At 41.1% G+C, this 15,279-nt stretch overlaps 1 protein-coding gene across 3 annotated transcripts in view; it reads left to right on the top strand.

The window, feature by feature from the left end:
- FLI1 (Fli-1 proto-oncogene, ETS transcription factor) overlaps positions 1–15,279 on the top strand; it is a 697,892-nt gene that overhangs the window by 446,920 nt on the left and 235,693 nt on the right. For all 3 annotated transcript variants that reach the window (XM_078681988.1, XM_078681986.1, XM_078681987.1), the window contains one exon: positions 981–1,184. In XM_078681988.1, coding sequence (XP_078538114.1) covers positions 981–1,184 — 204 coding nt within the window. The remainder of the gene's footprint in view (positions 1–980; positions 1,185–15,279) is intronic.

Below are 15,279 nucleotides of genomic sequence, written 5' to 3'. Positions count from 1 at the left end.
AGACTCAAAAGTTACTAAATACTCTGCAATGCATCTTGCAGTGCAGTGGAAGGTTATTTACTAAGTTTGACTGGTATCTTTCTGTTGCTTATTCCTGTGTGTGTGTGTTATGCTGGTACTAATGAGATGAAACCTTAGCCCAGATAGTGGCAATATGTGTAACGAAAATTACAAAACCATAAAGTAATACCATCACAAAAAGTGTCCTCCCCAGTCGCATAACTCCGTAGCCCTGCTAGTTGGTTGGTTCACAAAATGACCATTCAGAAAAAGTGATAATCTGACCTACCTCACGAATATTAATGACGCAGGACACATAGATTGCGGAAAACAGTAATGGGAGCTGCTACATTCAACAGACCACCATGTCTGTGATTGCCGTTAAGTAAACTTATTTTTTAATCAGCATGTTTCCTTAATGAAAATGAAGCTGTGTTTAGAAAGAAAAGGATACTTTTTTAATAAAGTTTGTTTGAAGGTTTATAGCCGTCCCATGGACCACTGCCTACTCTCCAACGAACTTTCGTTTTTAACATTCAGAAAGGGAAGAAGGCCTAATGCGACCCTTTCCAAAATGGGCCTGCTTGTCTTATTTGAGTGAGTCACCACTTCCGTTGTGATGCTGGTAACTTTTCAATGGTTTGCAAATGGAATTGCGGTCAAAACCATTGACACATCTGATATGGAATCGTAACTTGGAAGTCATACCGTAAACATACCCCTTGTAAATTGCTGTTAATTTACTGTCCAAGGGACTTCATAACTTATTTACTCACTCATAGTACTCCTGGACTTGTACAACATATTGTTTAATCATCTACATCTGCAGTAATACTGAATGTGCCACACACTGATCAGGCTTAGAGGGAGGTGAGTTGAAGGGTAGCAGGTGGTACAGTGTCATGGCTTGGAGGATAACAGGTGGTACAGTGTCATGACATGGTTCCACACAAACACTAACTTAAGATTTCTTCTGTCAGATCCTACCTTATGGAGCCAAGAACACGTGCACCAGTGGTTGGAGTGGGCTATCAAGGAATACGGACTAATGGAAATCGATCCCTCCCTTTTCCAGAACATGGATGGCAAAGAACTCTGTAAACTGGACAAGGAGGATTTGCTGCAGACCACATCTCTTTACAACACTGAAGTCCTGCTCTCTCACCTCAATTACCTCAGGGAAAGTAAGCATCACCACTCTGTACCACCTTGAGATGTCATTTGAGATTTCATCAGTGATGTCATGAGTGATGTCACTGACCATGTCATGAGTGATGTAATATGTGACGTCATCAGCAGTGCATTGTGGTCTCGCGAGTTATAGTTAGCTGAACTAACTATAACGGGGGAATTTCAAAGGTTTTGTATGAGTGAAATCTCCAGCTAACTATAACATGTGTGAAACCTATGGTTTTTCAGTGAATTTGCAAGGTTTTTTAAATGCTAATTCCTAACTATAACGTGTGTGAAACCTATGGTTTTTTCAGTAAATTTTAAAGGTTTTTTAAATGCTAATTCCTAACTATAATGTGTGTGAAACCTATGGTTTTTTCAGTGAATTTGCAAGGTTTTTTAAATGCTAATTCCTAACTATAACGTGTGTGAAACCTATGTTTTTTTTCAGTGAATTTCTAAGGTTTTTTAAATGCTAATTCCTAACTATAACGTGTGTGAAACCTATGTTTTTTTAAGTGAATATAAATATATATACATTTTATATATATATACATACTCAATGAACACAGCGGCTCTTTTTAGAGCTAACCAACATCTAAACACTCAAACTTGTTATTTAACTGTATTTTTTTGGGGGGGGCGGTTCTGACATGCGCGCAACCTGAGCGCACCTCGTGATTTTTTTTGTTTTAAAAAAAATGTTTTTTTTGCCCTTCGGGGTCCTTCAGGGACCCCCTGAGAAGGCCTAGGGGGTCAGGGAGTCTCTCTCCCTTCCTCCTTTACACATTCTCCACTTTTGTTTTTGATTCACTTCTGCCTCGAGGGTGCCTGCAATGTGTGCGTACCTCGTGATTATTTTTTATAAAAATAATATTTTTGGGGTCCTTCAGGGACCCCCTGAGAAGGCCTAGGGGGTCAGGAAGTCTCTACCCTGCCCTCTTTTCACGTTCTCCACTATTGTTTTTGACTCACTTCTGCCTCGAGGGTGCGTGCAACGTGCGTGCATCTCGCGATTTTATTTATTTTTTTAACTTTTTTTTTTGTCTTTCGGGGTCCTTCAGGGACCCCATGAGAAGAGCTAGGGGTCAGGGAGTCTCTTCTCTGCTTCTTTTTCACGTTTTTAAAAGCATTTACGAAAATCGGGTAAAACGTAAATTCATATGCGACGGTCGCGCAACGTGCGATCGCCCGTGCGTGCACCCGTGCGCGCACGTAAAGTCTTGTGACTTGAAAACAAAGTCATGTGACTTGAAAACAACACTTTGATTGGTTCATAGTAGTTTCTTTTCCAAATCTTTAAAACCTCACCCACTTCCCTCATAATCTGTTTTACTTTCTTTGGAGAAGGTTCTTCAGTCTTTTCTTGAAGAATTCAACATGGCAGAACAGCAGAAGCCACAGGATTCTTCAGATAGTGATGTGGAGTTTGTACTCAAGAACCCTAAGGTGAAGAAGACCAAAGACTCTTTTATTTGGAAATTCTTTTCATTTCCAGAAGGGCAAAAAACAGTAAATGCCCCCAAAGTAACATGCAAAATCTGTGGAAGTGTATTATCAAGAGGTGATCCTAAGAAGCATTATTCTTTTAGCATTCACACAATGATTCGGCATGTAAAAAATGTGCATCCAAATAACTTTGCTCGGGCATCAACTGAAGCCCTTGCAGCCAATCCTCCAGCAGCTGTCCCCAGTACCTCTTCTGCGGGAGCATCACCTTCTACAAGAGCTTTAGATATCCGGCCGGATTTTGCTAAAGTACACACATGCTGCAACTACTGCAACGATATATTATGCTATGGCGAACAAAGCATAGACTTAATTGAGGCAAAGATCAAGCAGCACAGATGCCCCCGTAGTTATTTTTTTTCTTTTATTATTTTTGTTCCTGTTCCCGTTTGAGCAGTTTTTGTTTACCTGTTTTTTTTATTTTGTTACGGAAAAAAACCCCAAAAATATTAAATTGTTCAAAAAACAAAAATAAATTTAAAACAAAAAAAAACAGTTCTTATAAGAACTAACTTCACTTCTCAAAGAAGAGCTATATCTCTTATATACTGTGTCATACTTTTTTTGAATGAATGTGTAGTGTATAAATGAATGACTGAAATGACTAAAGGAAGGGGAGGAAGGGACTGAGGAAATGAGTGAGGAAAAGGTAGTATGGTGGGTGAGGAAAAGGGAGTCAAAGAGTGACTGAAACAAGGGCAGTGACAGTTAGGGAAGGAGTATGAGGGTGAGGGAAGATGAATGAGGGAGAAGGAAGAACATTAAGAGAGAGGGAAAGTGAGTGAGGAAGAGAGGAGGAGTGATAGAAAGAGAGAGGAAAGGAGTTTAAGGGTAAGGGAAAGAGAGAGGGATAGAGTCAGAGAGAGGGAGAGCAAGGAACTGAGAAGGAGTGAGGCAGGTAGAGTGAGTGACACAGAGGGAGACAGGGAGAAAAACATGGATGAAAAAAAGTGAGGGAAGGAATAAACGAAAGGGAGTAAGTGAGATGGAGTGAGGGGGTGAGGAAAGAGGAGTGAAGGAAGGGGAGTGAGAGAAGGTGAGTGAGGGAAAAGTACTGAGGGTGAGTGAAAGGCAGTAACAGTGAGAGAAGGGGTATGAGGGTGACGAAAGGGAAATGAGAGAGAAGGAAGGAGATTAAGAGAGAAGAAAGGGGACTGAGGGATAAAGTAGGAGTGAAGGAAACAGAAAGAGAAAGACAGGTAGTGTGAGGGAGAGAGAGAGAGAGAGAGAGAGAGAGAGAGAGAGAGAGAGAGAGAGAGAGAGAGAGAGAGAGAGAGAGATAGAGAGAAAGAGAGGGAGGGAGAGCGAGTGACTTAGAGGGAGTGAGGCGGTTAGACTGAGTGAGACAGAGGGAGAAAGGGAGAGAGAAATGGAGTGAAGGGAAGTGGGGTACTAAAGGAATGGGAGTTAGCAAAAGTGAATGAGGAAAGGGGAGTAAGGGAAGGGGACTGACGGATGGAGTGAGGGAAAGAGAGTGAGGGGGAGTGAGGGAATGGGAGCAGGTGAAAGGGAATGGGAGTGATGCACAGAGAGGAGAATATGAAGTAGGAGAAGAGGAGTGAGATTGAGTGATGGGTAGTGACAGTGAGGGAAAAAGAAGCATATTAAGAAAGAGGAAAATGTAGTGAGTGAGAGAGAAGAATTTATGGAAAGAGAGAGAAAAGAAAAGGACGATTGGTGGAGAGAGAGGGAGACAGATAGAGAGAGAAAGAGAGGGAGAGTGAGGGACTGTGAGGGAGTGAGGCAGTTATAGTGACTGAGACAGAGGAAGAGACTTAGAGACGGATAGAGGAAAGGGGAGTGAGGGAGGGAATAAAGGAAGAGGAGTGAGCAAAAGGAAGTGAGGGAATAAGAGAAGGGGAGTGACTGAAAGTGAGTGAGGGATGGTGTGAAGGAAAGAGAGTGAGGGGGGAGAGAGAAAAGAGTGAGGGATAGAGCAAAAGAAGGGTAGTGATGGAGGAAGAAAGAAAAGAGAAGTGAGGGTCACAGAGAGGAAAGAGGGAGCAGGAGAAGGTACGTGACGGTGAGGGAAGGGCACTGATGGTGATAGAAGTAGTGTAAAGGTGAATTAAGGGGAGAAAAGATAGTGAGGGAAGGAGAGTAAGATGAGCAAAGGAAGTGGAGTAAGAGACAGAGTAAAGAAAGTGAAAAAGGGAAAGAGAAGTAAGAGAGTTATGAGAAAGTATTTTTTGTTTGTCATACTCACCTTATAAGTAATGAAAAGTTAATAATATATTTTTATAAATATAATATCTGTGGAAGAGAAGAAAACATTGAGTTATAATATATATTTCACAATACAAAATAATTTGTACAATATGTTATGTATTTTATTTTGCTGTTCTCAGAATATATTGAATTTCACTGAAAACAGTGAGTTCAATAGTACTCATCATATAACAGCGGGAAAAAAAAAGACAATCAATAAGATTGTCTTTAAAAAACCCATTCAACATTTTCATTAAGAATGTAACAATTAGAAAAAAACATATCTTAAATGTCTTTTTCGAACAGCAATTTTTTACGTAAGTATGGGATATTTCCAACAATCACAGAGTAACAAAACATTATTACTTCTTTTTTATACACTCTAAATAAAGTAATGTACAAACATATGCTAACAACATTTACCCGAAGTAGTCATTTTTTGTTTCAAATACCATTCCTCATGGCCAAATAGTATGTGTGAAATCCTTAGTTTGGAAGATACTTAATAGTACTCTTAAGCGTCCGTTTCCCAACCTTCTGAATCAAAAGCACCAACATCTTTTGTACCATCTAACAATGGTTATACCTCCACCCGATGCTATTTATCATGTACATAGAACCTTAAACAACTAGCATGCTATCAGAATCTCAACATCATCTGGTATGCTGATGGCACTCTGCTCATCTTTTATCTTACCAAGGAGCTGTATACCTTTAAAAGAAACCTCTACAAGGGAATAAAAAATGTCACCAACATCTCCAACAACTACAACAAATCTAAAACACCTCTGCCTCACTGATGATCAACATCTCCTGTGATAGCCACATCACCCACTATCTGATACACTTACACTACCTCTACGTCAACTACAAGAATTTTTTTAACCTTATCATCCTCACTCACAAAGTACTTTTCAACACCAGACTACCCTTTCTTAACAGCAGTAATTTTCCCAGGCCAATTATTTTCCCTAAAATTTGGGTTGTAAAAACACTAGGTAAGAATTTGGTAAGTCATAAGCCAAACATTGTCTAAAACTCAATTGAGTATCATTACAATGAGTCCGGCGTTTTGTACATTTTAAATAAGCTGTGTAATGTCCTGATGTTGTAGAAGGACCATCATGGAAAATAATTGCTACAGTTACAAAAGTTTTTCCTGATATTAATAGTTGAGAAGCCACAATTCTTTTTATTAAAGTTGTCAGTTTTCTTCCATCAGGTCTGCATCGTTGCAGCATTAAAATGATATACTGTCCATATTTTTGTATAAATAATGTAGATAACATTTGTGAGTTACATTGGGTACAGACCATGTTTTGATATGCTTCTCTAACTAGATTATTAAAAGACACTGATTTGCAGTCTGGTAAAGTCAAATGTATAAATCTTTCAGTGTCTATTTCAGTACTACTTGAGAACGAACAATTGTCCCAGTCATGTTGCCATTTATAAGAAAGGCCAAAAAGATTTTCAATATCTATACCTTCATCTTGCAACACAACAAGCATATACATTAGAAATTCCTGACACTCTTGCTGAATATTCTGTGAAAATTGATTTAAACCAGAACATATGTCTAAAACATTTCGAATATCAGAAACACTTTCTATTTTAGTTTTATCCCTACTACTTTTCTCAAAAACAGAATTCAACAAACAACAAAATATTTTGTCCCAATTTTCAACAATTTGTTGTAGTAAAGTTTCAAGAAAAAAAAACAACATTAACCACTACATTAGCATAGCAGTTGACACCAGAACTGTTTTCAAAATGAAAATCAATAAGCTCTTCAATAAAATCCTTTTTCTTTTTGGTTACTATCACTGATTCATCTAGTTTTTTTCTTTTCTCTGCAACCTCGCTACAATTTTTCTCATATCTTCTTTTTCGACTTACCACACGCTTTTCAAATACTGGATATTGAGGTAAATTGGGAGCATGTTCTCTGCTTAACCTATTATACTCTTTTACACAATTTACATCTGCACTAATCTTTGTGTCATCAAAATCAATCAGGTATAATCCAGATAAAGTTCTGACTCGAGATAAAGCAACATATGCCATACCCTCTTCAAACACAGTACTTCCAATATTCACCAAAGCACAATCTACACTCAAACCTTGAGATTTATGAATAGTCACCTGTTAGAATTGGGGGTCTCTGATTGGCGCAAGTATGCACTTGTGACAAGCAGGGACCCTCTCCTCTAAGTCAGGGCAAAGGATGACCCCTTAGAATTACCCTTGCTCACCCTCTAGGTGCGTGGCATGAGCAGCCAAGGCTATTCTTCAGGCGTTTCTGAGTTAAGCATTTGTAACCACACATACAGTAAATACACCAATCCCCCCACAAATGGACACCAGGCTGTGGTTATATAAAAATATGTCTTCTTTATGTAAAAATATATATGCAGGCAAGTATTTATCACAAGACCTTAAGTAACGCTTTTCTTAGCCACAAGATCGAAAAATAAGCAGAGTTCTCTTTGTTGTAGTTCAAATATCGTTCAGTTCTTTGTAGAAGCCACAGTTCTCTAAATACACCCTTATTGGCACCTTCACACAGTTCTCCTTTGTCTATGCGCTTCCTAGCGCTCCTGTCCGCTTCCGGCTCGAAATACGGGCCCGACCTGCCCAAGCTCACGCTTTCCGCGTATGGCACGGCCGGGTCTGGCAGAGAGTACGAGTCGGGCCGCTGGGTGCGACTCGCACGCGAGGGAGCGCAGGCTACAGAGCTACCGGGGGCCCAGGTGACACAGAGCGGTGCGAATCTCGTTGGAGAGGGCGGCTCGTACCGGGGCTCGAGGCACACACTGCGGGGCTCTCAGGGGGAGCTGCAGCTGGACACAGAGCGGTGCGAGCCTTGCAGGAAGGGCGGCTCGTACCGCAGTTGGGTTGACAGTACCTCGGAGGTCCTTGGTGAAGGCGGGGAAATAAGAACGTGGCAGGCCCCGAGCCCGATGAAGATGTCTCGGTGGCGGTTTATCCGCGAAGGCAGATGTGAGGCACCCAGCGGCTTTCGATTAGAGCGAGGCTGGCGCCCGAGGCGTCCGGGCTTCGGCGGTCCGTTCTCTGGATCTGTGGAGTCCGGTCAGGAGGACAGGCGGGAGCGTGGGGGGTGCACCAGCGGGCCTCCACCGGCGATGATCCAGCGACTTCCCTCAGCGGGGGGAGAGCGAATCGGCAGAGCGGGGCTCTCCCTCGGCGGGGACGGGGGAAGCACAGTTCGATCACGGCCTCAAGGAGGGGCTGGGGGGGCACCACACAGGTCACGGCAGCGAGCCTCCGTAGGTGGGGTGACATGTCAATTTCCCTCAGCGGGGGGAGAGCGGCTTGACGGAGCATGGCTCTTCCTCGGCGGGAACGGGGAAACACGGTTGGGTCACGGCCTCACGGAGGGGCAGGGGTCACCAAAGATCACGGCTTCGGCGGGGCAGAAGTCCTCGTAGTTACCGGCAGACGAGCAGTAAGCAGGTTGAGCCAGATGGTCCTGTGGCTCAGGTCAGGGGGCAAGCTCAGACAAGCCCTTGGAGAAAGTTTCAAGCACAAATCAGTAAAGTCTTTTCAGCAAGTCTTTCCCTCTCCTTCCTCAGCAAGGCAAGCAGCAGGCCAGTCCTTCCAGCGTCTTCTTCTCCTTCTAGTTGGGCAGAGGTTCTTTGTGGGAAACAGGATTCTGATTTACAAGGAACAGGGCTCCTACTTTTATACAGCATTTCTTTTGTCTTTCCAGGCCAGGGGGGCCTTTGCATAACTTCTTTCAGTCCCTGAGCACTTGTTGGGTGTACTTCTGGCTTCTGCTTTCAGTGTGAGGGGCAGGCACATCAGACCCTCCACAGGAGGTGGAGCCAGCATTGTGTGGACAGGGGCAGCCAGGAGTACCTTGATGACAGTGCTTCGCCCTTCCTGGGCCAGGTGCAGGCTGAGTCATCAGTCGCTCCCCAGGGGGCGGAGCCAGCATTGTGGTGGCAGAGCACAGCCTGATTAAGAGTCCAGGGGCACTCCTGCCTCCCACTAAGGTGTAATCCTTGCATTCACCACCTGTCATCCCCCAGCCCTGTCACTCACACATCCCAGACAGTCAGATACACATACTAGCAGAGGCAGGCTGAAATGGTTAGGCAAGCAAATGCTAACTTTCTAAAAGTAGCATTTGCAAACACAGGATATTAAAATAAACTTTACTAAAAGAAGTATTTTATTATTCTGAGTTCAGGCATACTAAACTTTATTTTCTACCATGTTCCCTGAGCCTGCTGGGATTATAGAGTGTAATAATTCCAGCAGCCCATCTGGCCTAAAGGGAACAGGTAGCCTTACAATAGTGAAAAACGAATTTGGCAGTAATTCACTATTAGGACATGCCACACACATCAGAGCATGTCCTGCCTAACACTTTCAATGCACCCTGCCCTTGGGCCTACCATAGGGGTGACTAATATGAAGTTAAGGGAAGGTTTGGAGGCTGGCAAGTGTGGGCACTTGCCCAGCCAGCATGACAGTACCAGACTGCACGCAGGTTCTGCAATGGCAGACCCTAGACACATTTTAAAAGGCTGCTTCTGTGGGTGGCGCAACCAGCGCTGCAGGCCCACTAGCAGTATTGGCATTCACAAGCCCTGGCACTCCTGGTGCACTTTACTGGGGACTGACAGTAAATCCAATGAACCAATCAGGAATATCAATCACAGTTACACTTTCCATAGGGAGCACTTGCACTGCGGCATGGGTTGGCCGTGGCGCAGTGATACTTTTTAAATATAGATCAACTAACCTGGTCTGATTTTTATAATGAATTTGTCTACAACAAATACAAGAAAAGTTTGGCCTTTCACCTGAAATGACCTTAAACCTTGTCATTTCTTGCTCAAAATTTTCTGAACTAAAATTCTATATAATTTCTTCCACATTTCCTTCTATTAATGTATCTGTTTCTGCACTGTCTTCTTCAGGACAAAAGTAACTAACCTCAATTTCTTCACAAATGTTGATTACATCTAATACAGATCCATGCAAAAGAGCACTGTTTAACTTTCTTTACATTAGTGCTGGACTTTTTGCATAATACAACATTCTCACTAATTTTCTTATTTGAGTATGATGTACTGCTAACATCCTGAAATGGTGAAAAACACTGTGGCATACTTTTTTAGAAAGACAAGCCAGAGAATGACCTTGCAAACCAGTTTTTTCTCTCACTTTGCAAGGATCTAATTCTTGCAACATCTTAATCTTTTGTTGTACACTTTTCTTACTATACTTACGTAAAAATGTGCTAAAAAAAATTAATTGAATCCTGTCGTACACTATAAATACTACTACAATTCCAAGTGTACACTGGAGCCTTAGGACATCTCCCTAAAACTTCATCAGCTAACACCTCTTCTGCATTTCTAGGGATAATGTTCTCTTTTTCAATTAGACAACCATTCTTAACCTCATAAGCTCGACCACTGGTGTCAACTGCATGCAACAAATCATTACTCTGAAGGTAACTCTCTTCATTAAAAAACGGCTCACAACTTGAACTATGTTTCCATTCTCCAGAAATAACATTACAAAAATGTGTTCTATTAATTAGTCTTTTCCACTTACTTTTGGCCTTCATATCATTGATTGGCTTATCTAGTGTTCGAATCCTACTGATTACTAAAAGAAACACATTTTTTTTTTATTCAAAAGCTTTCTCAACAATTGTGTCTATGTTTTTTTTCTTATAAAAAGCTGTTTTTCTTTTACAATTTTTTACATTCTTTAATAAATTTAAAACAACTCTGTTATAAAACAGTCGCTTCCGAATCTCAACAAACTGATTTTTTCATCTATTACTATACACACTATGTTTACCACATATTTTTCCATCATTTTTCTTTTCTGTCTGGTTTTTTTTTGTAGTTACAGATATTTGTTTTTTCCTGATTCTCCACACTTTTTTTAGTTTGTGTTATTTTCCTTATAAAATCCTTTGTTGACTTACCAGGAGCTTTCTTTGTTTTTTCCACACATTGCTGTTTAGATAAATCTTGTACTTCTTTTTTTCTTGGAAAAGTAAGCCTGTTTATATCTTTTTCTTTTCTCACTCTTTGACGGCATATTGTTTTTTCTTTCTGTAGATAATTAAAATCTGTTATGAAGAAAAAAAAATGTTAATTTGTTTTTAAATTGTAGACCACTACTAGCATACTACATAGCAATTAGAAGCACTATATGTTGTAAAGTCTGGTTCACTCCATAAGTAATTTTAAGGCACAGCAGCAGTGTTCGGGCAGTGTAGGAGATCAGAGTTTAGGACAGTGCAGTGGTGTTTGAACATTATAGGGGCATTTGCTGAAAATGATGTTTCCGGGTTTACAGCAGTACAGTACTGTTGAAAGTGTTTAGCAGGTCTTGCTAGGGATGCTATTTCAGGGTTTAGGACAGTGCAGTGGTGTTCAGGCACTGTAGGGGTTCAAGGTGGGACTGATAATTCTGAGTTTAGAGCAATGCAGTTGTGCTTGGGCAGTGTATGGTATCATGTAAGGGCTAGGAGTATAAAGCACTGCATGTCCTAAAGCCTGACTCAGTCCATGAGTACATGTATTCTCATATCTGCAAACACATGCATCGAGCAAGTGATTCTGTCACAATATGCCCAAAAACACACTGACTCACATTCTGATTCTAGACAAATCAAAATATCCCTTGCAATTCACTGACATGATTATTGCATGCTACAGAGAGAGTTGCAATGCCATTTCTACAGCACATCCAGGATCTTTATTACACAGCATGGAGACTATTTGGGGATTAAGAGACCTGACACACATGCTGCATAGGACTTTGTAGCACTACATGTAATAAAGATCCTGGATGTACTGTAGAAATGCCATAGAAACTCTCTCTGTAGCATGTAGTAATCATTTCAGTGAATTTTCATTTCTACATTCTCAGTCCCACTGTGACCCCCTACACTGCCTGAACAGCACTGCACTGTCTTAAACCCTGATACACCATCCCTAGCAAAACCTACTAAACTCTTTCAACACTACTGCACTGCTCTAAACTCTGAAACAGCACTAGCAGCAAGACCCTCTTTCACTGTAGCAATCAGTATCAATTTCTTCTCTCAGATATTGAGCATAAATATCCATAAAAGCACAATTTAAAAATTTCAAATAAATACATTTCATAAAAAAGTACATCATACATATATACGCTTCAAATTGATATCATAGGTTGTTGGAAATTGATTTACGAGATCTGAAATTTTTTTTTTTTAAATTGATACCAATGCGATAGTTAAAACATCAATCTCAACAGGAGCATAATCCATTTTTTTCCTTTGGGCAGTATAAAGTTTACAAAATAATGAGATATGCATATCCGACTGTGTCGACAATTCATCACATGGACACTTTTTTAAATTCTTTAGTCCAATCATTCATTTTTGGATTACTAATTAAGCTATATAAAATGTTCATTCTAAAACGGATTAATAGAAACCTATCAAATGCTTTCATTTCCAGTTTCAAATATGGTTGGATTTCACATGTGATAATAGTTAATTGATGCAATATCACTGTGCTTTTCTTCATTTCTACATCATATCTTTTCTCCTCTAGATGTGTCATGCATTGTCGTTTTAGTTCTTTTCTAGTAATGGACGACATTACATTCTGCTGCACCAGAAACACTCTCGTCTGCCTGGAGTTCTCACTCAACCAGCAAAACCTGGAAGAGCTGGCCGCCTTAAGTAAATATTATTTTTTAACAACGGCGGCTCAAGAGAACACACTGAAGGCAGCCTTGAAATGTATCTTCAGAGAGCCAGGGAACCCCTGGTCGTCCACTCTCGAAGCAGCTAAGGTTCATCTCAACCTCACCATGGACTCCTGGAACCCAGAATAAGTTACATACTCTGCCATCAAAAACGTGATTCGATCACGGGAACTGGATTTGTAGTCCCTCAGGAGAAGAAAAGACTTGCATGATACCCTGCGTTTCCCGCACACCCAGCACACTCCCAAACAGCATCTCACACAGGCAGTGGGCAGTGCAGCCCTTCATAAGATCTTGGCTTACAGATTACATCCGTTGCCCCTCAAAGAACTATACCAGTGCGGCAAGGAAAGCCCAGGAGCACAGGAATGCAGGCTGTGCAGTTATAAACGGGAGTCATTGGCCCATCTTCTCTTCTGTTGCCCGGCCCAGCGTTGGCCCCGCAGTCTTTACCTTAGGCCATTATTAAGACATTCAGGGTTACGCTCTGTAAAGGATGGGATCTTTCATCTCTATACCCTGTCCACGGTAAAGCACATGGCCGCCTTTGGGAAGTGTATCTTTCAGGCTCGGACAATGCTGAAGGCTTCCACCGGTCGGAACATAGAGCCCTTTGCCGGCCCATGAACCTTTTTCTTGGCTTCTCAGTACTCTCGGGGCAATTAGATAACTTGATCTGTTTGAAACTCTCTTGTTTTTAAATTTTGTAATGTTGTGACTTTTGTATCTTTGGTTTTATGTAATGGTTTTTAGTAACCAACAATAAAAATTCATTCATTCATTCATTCATACATTAGGATCATCAAAATAATCCCTATGTCCAATCTCCATAAGAAAGAATTCAATGTAGGCCAACCATCTTATTTTTCTACTTTTTTCAGTCAGCAAAGCATCTTTCAAGATTGCACGATTAAAAACACACTCCTCCGTTGTCCACACCCTATGCCATAGAAGGACAGGTTGAATTTGAATTATATCCTCGATATAGGGTTGTCCTAACTCCATATGGCAATTAAGTGTAGCAACGCTATTAGGGGCTGCAAGGAGGTAACGCATAAATGAATTTTCCACTAGTTGTAAAGATTTGACGTTGGCATAGCCCCAAATGCCAGCGCCATACGTTGCTATAGCTACACTCGTCGCTCTGTATATTTTTAAAAGTTCCACAAACGTTTTTTTTCCAATCTTTCTTGCAAAATTTTCGACAGCCATAATTGATTTGGCAAACAAGAGTTTACGAGTTTTAATTGTTGTATTCCATTCACCATTCTGTGTAAACAAAATGCCCAGATAAGGAAAAGCTGACGTAAATTCCAGGGGTTTAGAATTTATAAACATGTGTTTCTTATTCTTTAAACCCCCAGGCCCACAGTTCATGCAAAATGTTTTTGAGGAATTTACCATCAGATCTAAACTAGCCATAAAAGTAGTAAAGGAAATAATCATCTGCTGCATGGCTAGTGGGGTTCGGGCCATCAGTACTGCTCCATCCGCATATAAAAGGCCGGGAATTGGTCTTTTACCTATTAGGGGCATATCCCGACATTCGCCAAGTAGAACCTTTTCCAGGTTGTTAATGTAAATTAGAAATAGAAAGGGGGCTAATACACACCCTTGTTGTACGCCTCTTGCAATTTTGAAGAGTGCTGTGCGTTCCCCGTTCCTACCATATCTTACTGTGGCCTGTGCTCCCCTATATAATTCTCTCAGGAAGTTAATTATATTTGTATCCACCTTCAGGTTTTCTAAAATCTGCCACGGCTTATTATGCGAAACACAGTCGAAGGCAGATGACAAATTTACAAATGTTAAGCACAGGGGGTTTTCCCTTGCTTTTGTATACTTGTCTAGAAGGATATGTAAATTAAGCCCCTGTTCTAGGGTCCCTAGGTGTTGCCTAAAGCCATATTGTAGATCACTCAAAATAGCCTGATCCTCAGCCCAGACCTGTAGTCTGTTCAGAATGACCCTCCCAAAAATCTTAATTGTAGAGTCAAGCAGGGATATCGGGCGATAACATGCACAACTTAATCTATCCCCCTTTTTATAAATTGGGATTATAGTTGACTCATACCAGGAGGATAGTATTCCTTCAGTACATACAGCGTTGAAAAGTTTGGTGAGGATTGGGGCCCATAGAGACAAGTAGTGCTTATATATATCAACAGGAACCCCATCGGGGACTGGGGCTTTTCTCCCCATGCTAACATCTATTCCGGCAATTACCTCATTTGATGTTACTTTAAGATCAAACGTGTTATTGATTACAATCGTCTCATCCTGGGTTCCTATTAATCCAGTTTCATCGTCCCTTTCTACATTACTATATAGACTTTCATAATGCTTTACCCATTCTGGTCCTGTAATAGCGATCTCTATACTTGCCTCACCTTGCTCCTCAAAAGGGGGTGCATTAACTACCTTCCAGAATGCCGCTGCATCCTTACTCTCAGATGCTTCACAAAGCGATTCCCATGCCTCCCTCTTTATAGATTCCTTTCTTTCCTTTTGTGCATTTTTATATGCCTTTCGACAATATTTAATTAGCTCACCATCACGCGGTAGGTTTTTTAGGGACTGCTTTAAGTTGGTGTGTGCTATTATGCAGGGTTTGTCGAACCAGCTAATCTC

Source organism: Lissotriton helveticus, chromosome 3_1 (genome assembly GCF_964261635.1).
Source record: "Lissotriton helveticus chromosome 3_1, aLisHel1.1, whole genome shotgun sequence".
Lineage (NCBI taxonomy): Eukaryota > Metazoa > Chordata > Amphibia > Caudata > Salamandridae > Lissotriton > Lissotriton helveticus.
The sequence above is the reverse complement of the archived record's forward strand: the minus strand, read 5'-3'. Positions and strand labels throughout refer to the sequence as shown.